The sequence below is a fragment of the Leucopleurus acutus genome, assembly GCF_964270905.1.
Source record: "Leucopleurus acutus genome assembly, chromosome: X".
NCBI lineage: Eukaryota > Metazoa > Chordata > Mammalia > Artiodactyla > Delphinidae > Leucopleurus > Leucopleurus acutus.
Genome location: NC_139148.1, coordinates 95,670,278 through 95,689,435, shown reverse-complemented (window position 1 = coordinate 95,689,435; position 19,158 = coordinate 95,670,278). Strand labels below are relative to the sequence as shown.

The 19,158-nt window shown below is 40.3% G+C and overlaps 1 protein-coding gene across 2 annotated transcripts in view; it reads left to right on the top strand.

Moving 5' to 3' along the window:
- The window catches only part of AMMECR1 (AMMECR nuclear protein 1), a gene marked incomplete at its 5' end in the record, with an annotated part of 105,106 nt that extends 92,134 nt beyond the window's left edge, over nt 1-12,972 (top strand). For both annotated transcript variants that reach the window (XM_082864300.1, XM_082864301.1), the window contains 3 exons: nt 7,990-8,080; nt 9,480-9,576; nt 11,918-12,972. In XM_082864300.1, coding sequence (XP_082720426.1) covers nt 7,990-8,080; nt 9,480-9,576; nt 11,918-12,032 — 303 coding nt within the window. In that variant the 3' untranslated portion in view covers nt 12,033-12,972. The remainder of the gene's footprint in view (nt 1-7,989; nt 8,081-9,479; nt 9,577-11,917) is intronic.
- Between the last annotated feature and the right edge of the window lie 6,186 nt (nt 12,973-19,158).

Sequence of the window (19,158 nt, the reverse complement as noted above, 5' to 3'; positions counted from 1 at the left end):
GTTCTTTTCACCCTCTCTCCCCACTTAAAGGTTTACCTTTTTCTAGCTCCTCTTAATGTTCCACTGAAAACAGTGTTCCCATTCATACACAGATGGTTAGCATGACTCACAAAGTCACCAAGTGAAATGACTTCTAGTGGTACGTGTTCTGTCAACCCCCAGCCCTTGGTTATTTTTTCCCAACTGTGATATACACTATGTTTTGATTCTCCTCTAACTGAAGATTTCTGCCTTTTTAAAAAAAATACATAGGCTTCATATATCCAAGAAAATGTTTTTCACAGTATTTTCTCAGGGACCTTGAGGTTGTTGTATAAGATGTCACTATCATTATGATAATTTAGTCTTTGTCCTGATGCTCTACTTTAAATGTTTTTTCAAGTGCTGTGGAACATTGGGAAAGGAATGCTTCACGCTTCCTGGCCATCTAGAAAGAATTTGCTGTGAATCAACAATTCAATGTATCAGAAGCCTAGTGAGGAAGCAAGCCGAACAAAGTAAAGTGACTTCTAGAAGGTGATTTAATGCATAAAAATTTCCATTGGCTATTGATACTCTTAGCGAAATGGGCTGCTGTAGTCCATTCTCAGGCCTCCTCCAGTCGCTTCCTGCTTCCCTCCCAGTGTGTTGTTTGGTGGTGGGAACGTTTTCCTGCTTCTTCCCCCAAATCCATAAACTCTTCCACCCCTTTCCCTAGTAGTTGCATTCCAGTCTACTCTTTCCTGTACAGTTTGACTCTGTGTTGTGTATCCCTGGCATTTGATAAAAAGAGAGTACCGAATTGTGGGAACGAGGGGACTCGGGTTCTCTTCCTAACGGCCACTACCCAGCTTGGTGACCTTTCTGGATCTCCGTTTCCTCACCAGGAAGCTGGAAAAGTTGGACTAGATAATTCCTAAGGTTTCTCTGGATGCTGACACAGTGTGACGCTGTGACTCCCGTTTTAAAAATGGCTTGTTTCGTTTTACTTCCAGGGAATCAATCACTGCTAGCCATTTAGAAGTCGTAAGAGGTCCCTAACTTTTAAAATGGCCATTGCCAACTTAAATGTAGGCAACAAAGTGAAAGATAGTCCAGTTTTAAAAATTTTACATTCTAGATTTCTTTTTCACAAAAGGATTTTCTTTAGGAAGAAAAATACTCTATTCTAAACCATATATGCTTCTATTATATTACTGCATCATCCTCTAAGTCAATATTATATGTATAAATCTAAATTAAGCAAACATATTAGGGAGTGATTATTCACTTTACAAATAGATATTTTCCTTTGCAGAAGGACACACTATAGGGTTTCTTTACTGTTCTCCTCATGACTTGAAGATTAATTCATTTACATAAGTTCAACCCATATGGAACTTTTCAGGAACAAATCTCTTTTGTAGACTGAGTGACACTATATTGAGTCAGATACTCAATGTACAGTTGTAATGTGTATAAGATTTTTCTCAGTTTCTTATCAGGCAAACATTTTTATATTGGGTACATTTGCAAGAGGTGTTTTTCCCTCAGCCTTTGAAAAGCAAACTAAATCACATCTCTAGGTTTTAAGAAAATTATTTTATTACTTTAGTTTCCTTGTCTGTAAAGTCACCCCCTTCCTCATTCCCTTTTAAAAAATGGTAGGAATGCACTTTTCTAACTTTTGACAAAAAGCAGGCTTTTTATTTAAAGGTCACCTGTGTTGCCTGAACTTTCCTTGGAAAGCTTCAGGTTGTTCAGTTTTTAAGGAATGCTCATTATAATTACTCATTACAGAGAATAGTTTTTTTTTTCCTTAATTGCATTCTGAGCTGTCTCTTGCTCCCTGCAAAACCTTAGAGTAAGAACAGTTTCTTTCACTGCAAATGATATATAAACATGTTTGGCTCCATAGCTTTTCAGAGCACCTCTTCATTAGCCATGCTTTATTTTAAAATCTTAAACTAATTCTTTCAGAGTTCATGGGGGTGATTATTAGCTAGTCCAGGTATTTTAGAGCTGCACGTATATTTGTTAAAATACAAGTTTTCAGATTGTTGTTCAGTGGCCTTTGTGAAATAAATTGGCAGCCTTATGTTCCTGATAGACAAGATGTCTGAGTCTCCTACATCTCCTACATGAATCAAAATTGGCACTAATTGGTGTTTTGGTAAGCTCTGCAAAAGCCAAGAATTGGTCCATGGAGACCAAACTAATTTCTAAGCTAAAGGTGTCCGATTTGCAGGGATTTTAGAGAAGAGCAGCTTATATGTATTTTGGTCAAGGAGACCTTTGCAGTTGTTTTCACAAAATAACAACAGGGGAAAAAAAAAAAAAAAAAAAAACCTCAGCTGAGGTAGATGGTGAAGTGGAGTTTTTATAGTAGACTATATTAAAAGGTTACTTGTGCCCAAGTGACGGTTTTGCAGTCAATTACCCTTTTTGATTTATTTGTGTAGTATTTCTTGTGCTTTTAAGAGCTTCTCACTTGAAGGAGATTTGAAAGCAAGTACAGCTACAGGAACTGGTCAGATAATGGATAAAAACAGCCTAACAATATAGTCCTTGTTGACATCTCATTTGGTTCAAGAGAAGATTATTTTTTAAGTCACGAAGGCAAGAGTTGTCTCTAGGTGGTACTAGGATTACATGTCATCTTTATTTTCTCCTTTATACTTTTCAAAAGGGATTTTTTTTTTTTGGTAATATGCACGTACTATTTTTATAAACAAAAAAAAATCCATGTTTATAATTTTTAAGGTTTACAAAAGTAAAAATTACTGAGAAAAAAACCCTGAATTGCAGCAACACTGTTTTTAAAATTTATTATTTGGCCAGATTCTGAAGTGTTAATTGTTAACCATTGTTAATTGTTAAGTGTTAATTGTTAATCAGATGGGCACTTTCAAAACTTCAGACTTACTTCTGAAGTTGATGGGTGGATTAAAGCGATGAGGAATCACAACTTTGAGGATTTGATGGGCAGATCTGGACAATCAATACCTAGTCGACATTATTTTTGTGTAGTCGACATTATCAGGATTGGGGGAAGTGTTTCATTAGGATCTGTGCAAATTGTCATCAGCCTTTATGATGAAAATGCTAATTTTACTTGCTCAAATAAGAACTATTCTTGGTGGAGACCCAAGTTTGGAGTATTTTCTTCTTTTATGTGGAATTTGCTTTCATTGGGAAGAGGAAGAGTCAGTCTGCAGAAGGCTGAGCTGGGGGTGGGGCAAAAGGTACCGTGGGGCTATGAGCGAATGAGTTGAAGGTGCTGCGTTATGGGTTTTGTGCTTTCAGGCAAAAATATCACTTGTGGCTTTGTCCTCCTACAAATATTAGAAACACCAGACTCTGGGTCAGACCCGTGGGTTGTCCAATGCAGTGTTTGTTTCTGTCCGTGGTACCACAGGCTGTTTTGTGAGAGAGCACGTGTGTCTCCTATGATGCCAGCCTCTAGAAGTTAGGGGGTGCCCTCTCCTTAGAAACAGAGTCCTTCCATTCAATTCAATGGAACTGGCAGACTGAGCCTGGCACGTCAGTCTTACATGAATGACCAGCGACTGGCTGCTTTGTTAATTGCAAAGCCTATTTTGCCAAATGATATCAGCAACAAAGCCATGTCAGACAAACGTTTGAGTCTTTGACCTCCTGATATTTTTTATTTTATTCACGGTGAACCCACTGAAAATCAGTGGAGTGAGCTATGGCCATAACGTTACAGGGAAACCCAACATTTGGTTCTGAAAATGGGGACGAGTGGGACTAACTGTGACATTGCTAAGACAGGATGAACCTGAGGAAGTAAATTGGTTTTATTGGCCAGGATGTGATCAGGGGCAGATTTAGCTTTGAGGGTCAGGACCGTGTAGGTAATTGGGGACCCAAATGGTCCAAGGCTTGCGTGGAGCCTACTCCACTTAACCAGAGCACATTTTATACTCACTGATGCTTTTAGCCAGATGACTTTTTCATGTTTCAGCATATCCAGATTGTTGGCTTGCTGATTAGGTTCACAAGTAAAAGCGAGACCCTTTTGTAGTGCTGCTAGTGAATTATAGGACTAACACTTGCCTTATAGACAGGCTCAACTTTGTGCAATTGAGCAGAGCATAATATGGACTACGTATTATAATGAGGAGGGAGAGGGCACTTATTTTTAATGTTCCTGCGTTGAGAGTCACTGCATTAGGGGGTAATAGTTTTAAATGAAGCCACATTTCTAACAAGGGACCAGATAACAAGGATAAGTGAAATCTGCAGACAGTCTAGAAGCTTCTTTTTAGCCATTATTTATAATCTCTTCTCCTACCAAACCTTTTTACTATGTAGCAAAATTGATTAATTTGCGTGTATCTCTTTTCCCTGTGCCCACGTGCTCTCCGATAGAGCAGTGAACAAACAGAGAGATGGACAAGAGAGGAAAGAGGATGAGGCCGAGGCCAGGGGGAGTTGGGGATGCATAATCCCCACACTGAATAATCAACTCCAGAATAATCAAGATATATTTTAGGGTCCTAACATTAATCTTGATATTTAATCATTCTGGGTGATGTTAAAAACAAAAGATTGTATAATAGCATTAATAAAAATCACTTGCTTTGGAAAGGTTCGGAATAAATAAGGCTTTCTTTTTAACATGAAATAGGAATCTGTTGAACTGCTCTTAATGTCCGCTCACAGCACACACAGATACAGCTCTGTTTAATTCCATATCCTCTTATCTATAAGTCCTACATTTAATTTGCTACCATTCGAGTTGATTTATAGCTTTGCTTAGCAAAAGTACAGTCTTGATTAAAAGGACATTATCACAGCTGATGGACCTTGAAAGCATTTTTCTCCCCAGACCTTCTAATAATTTTGAAAATGACCTGAAGACTCCGATAAGGCTAGATTTGCACGTGTCCAGCTTTTGCTCACCTGGCTGTACTTTGGGCAGTGGTGGCTAGGGGTGTTTGGTGACATAGTTTTCCCATATGCTAACTCCTTATCCATCCTGAGAAATGGAAAGTTACTGCGATAGAGTTTTCTAGCAAGTTTGCCTCAAGGAATCCCAGACCCCTGGTTAGCTGATCTCTTATCTAGCTGATCATTGCAGCTAGAGCCTTTGTCTCTTGGGATGCTGCTGGCCTGAAGGATTCTCCAGTCTGTTGAAGGGAGGATTCAATTATTATACATGAGGGTTCCATTTTGGAGTTGCAGCTGTGACAGATGCCTCCCTCCAACAGTACAGAATTCGTTTTGGTGCTCGTTTCAGTGGAGATGACTTAATTTGCAAAGCCAGTGATTACCACAAGTTGGCCAGATTGGGTCAGTCTCCACAGCAGGCCATTTTCCACTCTCCTGTTCTGATTGCGCAGTATGACTACTTGGTGGCGTCTGTGGTTCTGGGAGCGAGATGCTGTTGCTCAACAGGTGACAAAAGGCTATATTATACTTTGATTCTGTTCAGAACGTTATTACCATTCTCCTGATTCCACTAGTTGAAAGAAAAATGAGTCACTCTGGCTTTGGCTTTATATCTCTGTGGAGTATATTTTTGACCTAAGAAATAAGTTATTTCTCACAAAGGAATCACTTGGATATCACCATACCTACAGTGCAATTTACAGGGGCTTTTGATTGTTCAGAATCGTAGGAACACAGAAAAGAATTAAAAATTGTAAATGTGGTACTAATTCAAAATGGGGGAATTTGGGTAATTTTTTTCATGTCAGATTTGATGGTGGGGCTTCTCAAAATACAACAGTAAATCAATTTTATCCATGAGTAATTTTTATTTTGGTCAACATGTCCTTCCAGTTTGGTCTTAACCTCTTCATATGCATATATCTTTATTAAGATATTATTTGCATACCATGCAATTGGTCTTACCTCTTTTCATTTTTAAATTACTAGGCTTCAAAATCTCTGTCATTTTTGTTCAATAGCACAGAATGTACTCCTATGAAGAAAGGATTTATGTCTAAATCACCTCCAATTTGCCTAAATCACTTTTTTTCCCCCAATACTTAGCCACAGTTTGTCGGAGCTCGACTGATTATTAGAGGTTATCTAGTTAACCCGGAATAAAGATCACCTGGGGAGTTATTCTTTTTACAAACTATACTTGCTGAAGTAGGAAACCTGAAATTCTGATAACCTTCGCAGCCCGCACCCCGACCCCATAGCAATTAAACAGCACTGATTGAGTCTAACATTCTCATCTCACAGATAGGGAAACAGTCTTCCTCTCACAGTTTAGATGAGACACCTTAATAAACACCAAAACTCTTTTCAATTTTAACATGACAGATTTTTTGATACATTGAGTTGAAGTTGCAGAATTCACCTCAGTGAATGATGGGAGCATAAATTATTTATGCTGTATGTTTTTAAAAACAAATTATGAAGGATCTAATATTGTTGAAGGAAAAAATTTCAAAGTCACTGATCAGAAAGTCAGTATACAGAAACTGTTGCAAATTTGTCATTGTCTCCGTAACGTGTCAGGCACTAGGGAGATTAGTAGATGTCCTTTATCCTGGAAATGCCTGATAGCTAAGCACTCATATTTCTTCTCAGCTGTCCATAGTCATTTCCCACAGGGTATGAGAGGCCTTACTGTGTTAGTTTTTAAACAGCTGCCCTGATTGCATTTTCAGCAGAAGGATATTCATAAGAATACTGATATTAGGTAGAAGAAATAGCCACAGAGATAGGCTTTAATAAAAAAACATCAACTGCTCGTAAGATCTGACAGACTCTAATGGATGGATGTGTGAAGACCTGGGGAAAAAATAAAATGGATTTTCCAGAGGACTTCTTATTCCCTGAAAAACTGGGAAATTTCAGGCTAAGCGCAGAAGAAACAAAAGAAGTTTTCATGGACCCCTTTTCCTCTTCTAGACCTTTACCTCCATACAGAGGAATGGATATAGCCACCTGCTCTGAAAAGAAGCCCCTTTCTCTGGTAAAAATGTGTACCCTCCTGGACCTTGGACAACCTTAAACTCCACCTGGGAACCCTTGATCTAAAGCAACCATAGATTTGGGAGAGCAGAATGGAGTTGTTATACTTTTGAAATGTCATTTTTGTTATCAGTGTATAAAAAGAAGATAAGAACTTTTTGTGATCTTTAGCACTATACACTATTCTATGTGAGACATGACGGGAAAGGACAGATTCCTTTTGATTGAATGCTAATCAAAGAAAAAGTAGATTACTTTCTTAGAACATTAGCAAGAAATTGCCCACACTTACTTAGGAGACCACCTTTTTTAGGGTACCATCAAAAGTTTGTCTTTCACATGATAAAGTTATAGTGGTCTCTGGGTTAGTATATAAGAAACTGTGTAAAAATGCCCTGCCCCAAAGTCATTTGAAATCTTTATTGCTCTCGGATTTGGCAGCAGTGTTGTAGATATACAGTGAGGGTTTGCCACCTGCGCACTTTAAGCCATAATACATTTTTTTAGAAATGCCGTAATGGGTGACGATGCAGGATTTGATTGTTAGATTTTTTTCAGTCTTATCTGTGTTTGTTTATCTACATATAATTCAAGGTTTCAAAGAGACTAGACAGTTTGGGAAGAGAGTCAGCAGTCCCAGAAGTTTTGAAACTCGATCTGAAATGGTGATTATCCCTGAAAGCAGGATGGTTGCTTGCTATCTCTCTGAAGTCGGTTCCCTTGGTCTAGTTCCTTATTGTCATGAGCCACAGTTTGGGGGTGGGGGCAGGACTCTTGCCATCATCGATTGTCTTATTCTACACACAGCCCCAGAATGGTGGTCCTGGTTCCAAACAGAATGGCATAGCCCGGTGCATGCTGGGCACATGCAAAAATCAGTGTTTTCAAGTCTCCATGGCCATCATAATGGCCTTCGATCCTCAAAGTCAGTGTTTCGGAAAGAGAAAACAGATATGCCCTTCCAAAAGCAAGGGGAAGGGAAGAACTGCATTCTCTGAAAGTTAAATTATAACTTTTTCTTTCTGTTTCTGTGAAGAAGACTGTACTAATAAAACTGCCAATTTCTTTCAGGTGGGTGTACATGGCATTAGAATAGAATTCATCAATGAAAAAGGATCAAAACGCACCGCCACCTACCTACCGGAGGTTGCAAAGGAGCAAGGTCACTGTTGTACTTTATTTCATATGACCTAGTGAAGAATTTAAACAAATAATACATATTGAAATGCGCTATCTGACCTTGCAGTTGTATCTGGTAATTGATCACTGTCAGATTATAAGAAATGACTCTTCCATCGCTGCCACTGCAATGTCTGTATGAAATCGGTGAATTACACAGAAGTTGAATCTCTGCACTGAAGTTTGGCAGCAAAAACATATAAAAGTATACTTTCAAAAAAAAGCATAGATTTGTAAAAGGTGGGCTTTATTTTAGGCGATGGTCTGCTATGAATTTTAAGTGCCATTTTCCCATATTCCACTGGGCCGTAGCCTTGTGGCATAAACAAGCCTCTAGTTTGACGATCAGCCACACCGTTCATTGTCAGTATCAAATGTTTCCTTCTTAGGTGGTTGCCATTACTCCTTCTGCTACTGTTAAGATTGTAAGTGTCCCATGAAGAAAAGGAGCATTGAGAATACATGAACTATTAGTGTTTTATATGTTCCTAATCAACGAACGTTTTTCGATTTTACAGATATAGCACAAACCTTTATGAACTACCAGTGTAACACAAAATAACGTTTCACTCTGTAGTATCTTGTCCTTTCTAGCCACTACTAAATTATAGTTTCATGTTAGTTGAAATGAATACCTCTTCTTTATCTCATGGAGCTTTTCTTCTCATCAGAAAGCATTGGTAATTTGGTTTTCCCATATCTGTTTCATATAAATATGATATATAACTACAAAATTTAATATCATTAAACCCCCAAATGAGAGCGTTAGTCTTTAAAGCAGCTATCTGCAGATTTATTTGGGTTGCTTTCGAAAATTTCTTAATTCTGTAGTTCCACTGACTCTGTAAAACATACATAAGAGGTCGAGGGCCTCGGGTATGAGTGTGCATCCCGTGTCAGAACCCATAAAAATGCCTTTGAACGCTGCACACAGATGCACTTGATAGCCTGCAGAAGATACGGTTAGAAATGGCGATTACCATGAGTTAGTGTGGGAGTTCTAAGTACTACTGAGTTGGCTCAGTGAGGCTTTTCCTTCCCTTTTAAAGATGTCACTGTTAGAGGAGAGTACAATGTTTGTGGCTTGTTACTGAGACACGACCGAGCAGTTACTGCCCGCCAGCCTCTTAGGCTCCTTGCCTTCAAATGCAGTTGAGATAAAGAAGCCAATGTTGCTAGCCAGCAGGGATAGCTAGAATTTAAGGTGTCCCGTGGTGTCCCTGCTTCTGTACAGGATGAAATCTTAGCTCTTCTGTGTGACTGTTTTTAGGACCAAAGGGGTTGGTGACAGTGATAGCTGACCTCTACAGTCATTTTGTATTTAACCAAAAGTGCTTGTTACATGTGCTTGACTGGTATTTTATCTGGTCTGCTCTCCACAGGATGGGACCATATTCAGACCATAGACTCCTTACTGAGGAAAGGAGGATACAAAGCTCCGATTACTAATGAATTCAGGAAAACCATAAAACTGACCAGGTACAGAAAGCATTTCCTAGTGCAAGGCTGACCAGTACATTTTGATGCGTATACCTGTAACCTTTTGATTTCTTTGGTCTCTCTAACTATACTTGCTTCTCTTTTCTGAAACAGAGTGGAAATGAGTGGCAGGGCTGTACTGAGGGTGAATACAATGAACTCTGCTTGGCAGTAAAGCCCATATGATGTATGAGCCCATCCTTCGCATCGTAGCTCTGTGGGCTTACTCTGGCTTTGTTAAAGAAAGCCCTCTGAGCCTTTAGAGTACATTATTGAAGAAAGTTGCCTGAATTAGAAATTGGCCAGCTTTTGACATTGCTTAGCAGAACCCCAGGATCCTGATAAAGCAGTCCTCAAATTTGAATTTCACCTTAGAATTTTGGCAGTGATAGAAAGCTTGCTGAAAAACACAATTGACAAATGCTAAATGTATTTCTGCATGGGCTCATAGGGGTACTTATTTAAAAAGGAAAATATCAAACATTTTGGGAAAATGAGTTGCTGTTTCCATTTCTTCTAATTCCACAAAACCACATTGAAAGCCTATAGTCTAAAAATGGACTATTCTCAGCTCTGAGGAGTTACAAATTTGAAAATGCCTGCATTGCTGCTCTCTCTGAGTTCATATTCTAGGAGAATAGAAGCGCATGTACAAAAATAATTATTAATATACAGCAGAATGTGATAGATGATATGAGATCATAGAGTAGGGAAAGAGGAATTCTAGGAGGGGGTTGAGGATAACAGAAAATTTCAAAGAGGAGGTAGATGTGAGGCTGGGCTTGAAGAATGAGTAGAATATTTGACAGGTGGAGAGTGGGGGAGCAAAGGGATTAACTTAAACAGAACTTGGTGAGTCAAGGCATGTAGGTGGCGAAGTATGGGGCAAGTTCTAAGGAATCTTCAATAGTCTGATTTGGTTGGTCTCTCAGTGTACATAGAGAAGGTTGTCACTGGGGAAAATACGGCCCAGAAGGTAGAGCGTAAGAAGTTTAAACCTGATGCTATAGTCAATTGGTAGCCATTGAAGGGTTCTGAACAGATGGATTTGGGGAAGTGTAAGATTAGAATTGGAAACAGGAAAAATAATTAGGAGACACTGTTATTATCTAAGAATCTGTGGCAGCAATCCAAAGGAGGTGAAATGGGAGCCTTAACACGAGCTGTGGCAGTGGGATGGGAAGAAAGGAAGGGAAAAAAATATTGTGGGGAAAATGAAAGGACTTACTTAGTCATCATTCGGAAGTAGGGAAGAGGAGCCAGTCAAGGCTTTCAGCTCAATAAAAGGGACCAAGGCAGTCCCTTTCACCAAGAGAGGGACCACGCTGGGGAGAGTTACATTAATGTATTGATTCTGGATTTGAAGTGCTTCCTAGGCTATCTGTATAGAAATGTCCAATAGGTCACTGCAAATGTACGTGTGTAGAGCTCATGGCTAGAGATGGTGATTTGGGATCATCTGTAAAGAGGACATAGTTGAAGCTGTGAGGCAAGAGTTCACTGAGCTGGGACAGAGCGTAGGGGCAGAAGACCTGAAGGTAGAAATGTAGGAAACTCCTACAAGGCGAGGGGAGGATGAGTAGTCAGAGAGATAGGGAGCAGTCCGAGAGGCAGGGGGAGAACCAAGGGAGTATGGAGTTGTGGAACACAAGGCACAAAAGAGCTTCCAAAAGGGAGTGCTGCGCGGTATCCTAATGGAGAGGTCAGGCAATGATGAGGGGTGGCTTCTGAAAGAGCAGTTTCTGCGGAAGCGCGGCAGTAGAAGCCAAGAGGCACAGGGCCGAGGAGCGGTGTGAGATGAGGTAGAAAATACACGTTACTCTTCTGAGAAGGGTGGCAATGAAAAGAGACCTGAAGATGGGGGGAAAGAGGATTGAGATACCACGATCAAGACAAGTTTTTTGTTGCTACTGTTTTCCCTTAATGGCAAGACCTGAGACATGTGGACAGAAGGAAAGGAATGGTTAAAGAGGAAGCAACGGAAGATCCCGGAAGAAAAAGTAGTCAAGTGAATGAAATGCATACATGACAGTAATAGGCTGGCTTTCCTCCGTTCTTTCCTGTTAGCAAACCGGAGCTGAGGAGGGCAATACAATTTCTAGAACAATTTAAACAAGGAGTAGTAGAGTGCAAAGAGCACCGGACTCAGACTCTGGATTCCTGGGTTCTGATCTCAGCTTTGCTGCTTATTAGCTGTGTGACAGTGGGCAAGTCACTTCTTCTCTCTAGGCCTCTGTTTCCTCACCTAGAAAATTATCTCTAAGGGTCCCTCCTAGCTCTGACATTCACATGTCACCTATTTCGTGATGTTAACTTTGTCTCTTCCCTAACTTTCTTTCAGGTACCGTAGTGAAAAGATGACCTTGAGCTATGCTGAATACCTTGCTCATCGCCAGCATCATCATTTCCAAAATGGCATTGGGCATCCCCTTCCGCCATACAACCATTATTCCTGACACTGAGCCACACAACCAGTCACTGGGCCTCTCTGCAGACCTCTTCCCAGGAGACCCTACCCCTTCTTGGTCTAGCTATCTCTTTTACTGTACCATTTTATGATGATAGTTTCCGTTGCCATGGTGAAGCTTCGACATCGTCAGTTAAGATCATCATGGTAACGGGTAGGAAAATGGCATTTATTAAGATGATCCTGTTTTATTATATTAGGTCATTGATTTTTTTTTTTTTGCAGCATATATGAATTTTGGGGTTTTCTTTCCTTACAATATTATGTGGAATTTTGCTTTGCTATCTCAGTCAGGTTTGTCCTTCTGTCCTTCTTGCCTTCCTTCCTGTCTTCTTTCCTTCCTTCTCTCTTCTCTTCCTTCCTTCTGTTGACTGTGGATGGAAGAATTCATGCAGTTTCTAAGGATTTCATTTAGGTGTTTCTTTCATTTTCCTCAGTAAGATAGGTCATTTTTGATAGCTGTGTTTGGGAGTAATTCATATCAAATTCAGGTATTTGTATATTACTCTTGAATTTGTCTGAAGTTCATTTTGCTATGAGAGCTTAGTATGTGGGTCTTCACTGTTTAAGTATATGTTTTTCCCATGGTTAGACTAGATGAACTTTCGTTCTAGTGTAGAACATTCGAAGGTCCATGATAGGACTTGTCACAGAGAGTGAGAAATCATTTATGCCTATTGTGCTGGTTATCACAGGAAAAACTGCCTCATCACTTTATAGAACCAACTTACAAACTAAAACACTGTTTTAAGAAAGTACAAGCTACCTTTGAAATATGCTACAGAAATTATTTTGAAAAGCAGAGAATATCAGGAAGAGAGCAGATACAGAATTTAGTGCCTTTGAGAAGAATATAATTATGTGGAATTAAGAGGGGTTAGAAGAAAGGCAATTTAGAGAAATATTCTTAAAAAGTTTATTGTTTCTATAATGTGAAACAACAGATTAGACAAATTGCTTACTCTTAAGTATTTTTTTAAGCTGAAAAAAATTATTTTGAGCAAATAACCAAAAAGAGACATGTGTCTATTATATATTAATTTAAATTTGTTAGCTTTAGGTTTCAATAAGTCATGATTGGCCAGAGACAATTTTAGCTACCATTTAAAGAAATAGTAAAGATAATCTAGTGAAACAAAAGTTAATACATGTCGTGATTTCAGACATGTTTGTCATGGGGACAATACTGGAGTTTTAGAAATACTATAAAGTTGCTTGAATCTCTTTCTGCACTACATACTTTTGCTAGAAACACATTTACTATATCGATAAGATGTTATGTTACCCCTGTAAAAACGGAGTTGGCACTTAGATACGATATAGTTGTTAGAGCCCAGCTCATTTGCAGGGCTAGTCTTCCCATGATGCATATGCAGAGAACTTCCTAATGTCAACGGGAGGTCTATATGTATATCTCCAGGAAAAATGACAGATGATTCTGGAGAAAGATTACCTTCATTTTATGGTAGTAAATATATGTGTGTGTGTGTGTGTGTGTGTGTGTGTGTGTGTGTGTGTGTGTGTGTGAAATTTTTTTCAAACAGGAAACAAATATTTCAAGTGATGAATATGAGTGTGGTGCAGAATATATAGTCTAAAACTATGAGATGTCACTGAATATCAAGATGGCATAGCTTATACGTGTAGTTGCTGTGACAAGTGACAGACTGCTAGTTCAGAATTTGAAAACCCTTTTCTAGTTTGTGAGATTAATCGGCTGAATTCCTTCTGCTTGTCCTTATGGCAAAGCAAACTGCTTTTGTTTTTGATGAGAGTTCTCAGAAGTTTGTTGGTATTCCTTCGTCCGCAGCATCTGTTGTTGGAATAACCATTTTCAGTCGTGATGCCTTAACCAAGAAGCCAATTGTTAGCCTGAAATGGAATCTCGGTAGCCAGTTCCACTGAACCTAGAGATTAGTCAGAGAAAGCTAGCTGCTGGGCTTTAGAAAGGGATTTTGAGTCCTTTCATTTCTACTTGGGAGCAGATTAGTCTTTCAGTATAAAAACAAGTGGCTACCTGATGGAAATTTTTTCTTGCCCTTATAGGGAAACTGAGCACAAGCTGAATGATATTGTCTGCTGCAAGAAAAAAAAAAAAAAAAAGTAAATAAAGCAAGCAAACCGAAGAGAGACCAAATAGACCAATATTGATCCATCTTATCTATCATCTCATCAGTTCAACAGGCTCCTCGTCCTGGGTGAGCTCATGGTTAGAAGTTTTTTTGTTTTTAAAGAAAAGATCTATCCCATACGTGTGTGTGTATACTTACAATACATACATATGTGTGTGTTTATGTATTTAACGGTGCTAATCAATTTTGAGCAGGTCACGTGACTGGTCATGCGGACTCTAAAATCATATCAGATTTTTAAAAATTCTTGATATATGCAGATGTTATACAGATTTTCTTACCAGTGTAATAATGTTATACTGAAGAAATAACCATCCTGCAGGCTTCAGAGGACGAGGTCAGCAATATTTCCCACCGTGGCTTGGGGGAAAAGGATAGTTTTGTCTCCTTTTGTGTTCAGATTAACGCACAGTGCATTTTTGTGTCTAAGTAGCTGTTGACTAAAAGACTTTGTAGTGTAAAGGGTGTTATGCAAACTTGTAATGGTGTGCTTCAAACAAATGCTAGACCCTTTCACCTTTGTCGTATATTACAAAGCTGTTAAATATGTAGTTTGCATTAACTTTGAACATGTTGAAATATGTAGCATGTGTTTTTAACTCAGACGAAGATTCTGACTGCACAGGTTGTGTTCTAGCCAGTTGTGGTTTATTTGTGCAGAAACACAAATGTGAATTGCACTCTTGTCACCAGAATATTGTGTAAGTTCAGTGATCTCTAAACAGCTCAGAAGTAATACTTGAACTTCATTTGAGTAGCACAAAGTTTACATAGCCCCCCTTTTAAATGTTAATTAGTTCCATTTATGTTTTCCGTTTTCAGATGCAACTGGGTATTTTTTTCCTCTTGGAAAATAGTACGTATTTTACTTTGGTATGTAGCAAAAGGCTTCCATTTCTGGAAGGGTTTTTTTGTTCTTAGAAAAGGTCAGCCAGGTACCAGATTCTAGAAGAACAATTGCCCCTCCCCGCCCCCCCCCCCCCCCCAATTAAGTGGCCTTCTGACTGCACGAGAATATGTGCTACTGCCCTGCCCGCTCCAGTCTCCGGTGTGATTGATGGAGGAAGTGCAAGGCTCGCTCTTTACCCCCCCCAGCCCACCCGCCCCGCCGCCCCACTTAAGGCAGTTTATAAGAGTTTCAGTCCAGAGCATACAGCCCCAGTGTGCAGCACACCGGAAGTTTGTATACTGGCCTCTGTTCATGTCTTCAAATGTGCAGGAAATCCGAAACTGTCATCTGGAATAGGCTCCATCTCTTGTGTGTGTTAGATCAAACCAAAGAAGCCCCCAGCCATGCCCAAATGCTGCTCCAAAAGCCTGCCTTCCAGTCCTTACAAAAACCTTGCAGGATTAAATGTGTTAACTTTTTTATTTTTGTACAGTTTCTAAGTGATTTTTGCTAGTGATGTTAAATTGAATTAAGTTTATTTGAGGGGTGTGAGCACCTCCTCCATTTAAATAAACTGGTGACTTTCCTTTTATTTTATAAAAGCAGAAGCCCGTTGTGTGCCTCTCGATTTAAGGGTTTCTGATTACATTATTCTTAAGACCAGCATTGATCCTTTATATACAAAGATATGTTTTCCTTGTTTTTTATTACTGTTTCAGAAGAAAATAAACCTTTTATTTTGCTCTGGACCCAGTAACTGCGCTGGTACATAGACGCACTGAGAAAACAAACTTTTGTAACCACCTCTGACTGTTTTTGTATATGAAAGTTGATTACTTTTGAAATATTTGGATCTAGTTTCTAAGTTATTTTTGTGTTTTATATGTTCCCCAAAATTACTTTGAATCGGTCACCAGCATAATGAATTCTTGGTGATGCAGTGGTTGGACTTGTAATGAGCAAAGCTACCTGGAGTAGCTCTTCTCCTCGTCCCTTTCTTAGTACCCTGTTTTTTGATTACAGTAAGACATCACAGATTACCTGAAACCCCTTCAAGTATAACTAGATCCTCCTTCCTTCCACATTTAATTGCTTAATAGTTTGAAGAAACTATTGGAAATGGGCATTTTATATGACATGTATGGCTTTAAAATATTACAAATGAAGAAAAAGAAAAATGGGAAGGTTTATGTGGGTCTGTAAGGTATGGCTGTGGAAAGATATTGTAGTAGTTTTGACACTATTGTTATTACCTTTAAAATCATTTACCCAATAAAATGTTAAAACTGAGTTACCATTTGTGGTTTCTTTCCTTAACCGGCCTCATCAGAGGATTTGGGGCTCATGGGTACTTCTTACTCAAAGCTAACCAAGAGTTGAAGCCTTTGAAATAATACACTTAGGAACTGATACGGGTTTCTTTCCAAACTGGCACTTGGGAAACCTCATCTGCTTACGGTTGCTCCCTACCGTATGATTTACCTATGTCGTTCTTTTGCCCAGCCGTGAATCCTGGCCTGGTGCTACAGTAGTCTGGCCTTTATTGGGCACCCTACCCTGGCCACGGACCTGAGGCAAGCAGCAGGCTTGACTTCCAGCGGCGGCATGGCTATACCTAAGCCCGCTCCAAATTTCTTCCAGATCAGTGTATTACGGGGTGTTTCCCTTTGTGAGCTGGTAGGGGGCAGCAGCAGTGCCAGCCAGCACAATCATCTGGTGAGGTGGGAAGGCTTTCTTCTGCCGTCAAGGCTTTGCCGTTTTCTCAGTACAGGACAGAAACTAAACATGCCCAAGATGTGGCCGCTCGGAGCTTGTCCACACTCCTCATACACACGCTGGGCACATCACACGCGTAAACGTATTTCCAGTTTTCCAGTTCCAGAGTGGTATGAGGTGAACCCTATTCGCCACTTGAGCTTGGGGAAAATGTCTTGAGTGAGTACCGGGCAAGGCAACTAGTGCTGCTGCCTTCCGAGGGCCAGATGGGAGCCTGCTTCAAGCAAGGGATCTCTCGGTGTGCTACCTCTATCGGCTGTTGCCTTGGCTCTTCCTCTATGGAAAGGCCATCAGGGACATTGCTGACATACCTCTGGCTCTTTCTGAATCATTTGCTGTCTCAGTTCCATCATGCATATTTCAGGATTAATTTCTAATGAATATATGCAGGACAATTTTCTGTTACGTTGCCCCAAAACCCCACACCCCATGTGAATTTGATGACACGTGCTCATGTCAATCAATCACAGTGGCTAAAAACAGCCATCTCGGCTCTAGAGGACTGTTGTGGTTTGGACTAGTGCTCCATTAAGGCAGCCATCTGCTCAGGGCCAGTCTCATCATTCATGTTTAATGGTACACAGGATTTTTTAATGATTTAGACGATATTAATAGGTTCAGGTAGAATGAAGTAATTTAATGAGCCCACAGCATTCTCTTTTTATAGCATTAGTGGTTAACTCAGTGGTCTGGACAGATTTCAACTTCAGGAATCACACTCCACCTACCTAAATTCTCCCCAGAGTTTCAGCATTTCCTCTTTAGACTTCATGCCCCACTGGGCACCTTTTAAATTGCTCCACTGCTTCAGAGGGCAAGTGTGACTATGTGAGTTGCGGCAGTTCCTCTCTGCTGATGGAAAATACTGTCATATCCGAGGGGTACCATCACTGTGAGCTGGGGGCAAGTCTGCTGTGAGGAAACCACACCTGGTCTCAGAGCTGCCAGTCAGGAGCGCTCAGTGAATGACTGCCATTCAGAGAATGGCTTCTCCCACTTTCTGCAGCTCTGACCGCATGAGCCGAGACAAGTGCGAGTTTGGACCAAGCTCTGATGGCTTCCCATCTGTCCGCCCAGGCTTTTCACCGGCCAGAGGACTAGCTGAATGGGACGATGCAACTGAGGCAGGCCCTGGGTATACTGCTTCGGCTGCTATATTCAGCGGCCTTCCTTGATCCCTTTAGCGCATGGTACAATCCCCTGTTCCGAACCCCCCAGCCTGTTGGAAGAAATCTTTTTAAGAATCGGGAAAAAAACTGCCTTAGGGTCCAAGCCAGTTGGACCCTCCTCATCCCAAGAACTTGGTTATAACCATGTTTAAAATGACACTTAATATATTATGTCCCGAGTAGATGGACTTATGTATCTCAAATGGTTTCAATGGACCCACCCAGAGGGCTGGTGAGCGCATACGCGTTATATGAAGAAACACTGACCTGCATTTGCAGATTTCCATCATGACGGATGATCTCACATTAGCTCGACAGAGGTTAGATGTAGGATGCACTAAGTCTGGAGCGCGCGCTGGGCGGCGGCTGCGTTACGTGCCTCCGTGCTCACCACTGCCCTGGCGTCCTTGAGTTCCTGCTCCCACTCTAAAAGGATGCAGCCAAGTCACAAGGGGCCGGTAATTTGTTTAGCCTTTAGTCTCCCTCCATGCTGGAAGAACCTCTTTGCTTTTTCATCAGAATCTTAGCTGGTACCTCATTAAGTTACAAGTACGAGACTAAAAACGGTATTTCACCGTTATAAAGTACGAATGCATACCAGTTACTTATAAAGTTAATGAGAACGACGAGGCTGTTTGGGTGACTATAAAAATTTGTAATTGGGGTGACAGATGACAGTTATAGTCTCAGCGCTCCATTGATTTCTATACTGTTTTGGCTGTACAGCAGCAAGAAGGTCCTGATTTGCGAAGAGAAAGAGGTGGTATCTTAATATAGTTTTATGAAAGTGAGTACCTATTGGCCTAAATTATAAAACCCCGGTGCAGTCACAACCTTCTGAACCAGGCCTGACAAGGGAGGCCTGCAAGAAGTTCAGGCAGGAGAAGCATCAGGCCTGAGGTTTGAACAGAATGTGTCAACGTGATGGTTCCTGCTGACCCACTGGGTGGTCCTCGATTGCCATTCTGAATGTAACACATTAGATGTTTTGGTTAGGTGTTTTGGTTTTGTTTGTTTGTTTCAGTTTTTATTACAGTGTTTAAATAGTATACATTTAAACACACACACGTTTTTTGAATCAAATGTTTATGGAAACTTCGATCAGTTCCAACAGAATGCCGGGTCCCGGTCCCGCGGGACAATCTGAAA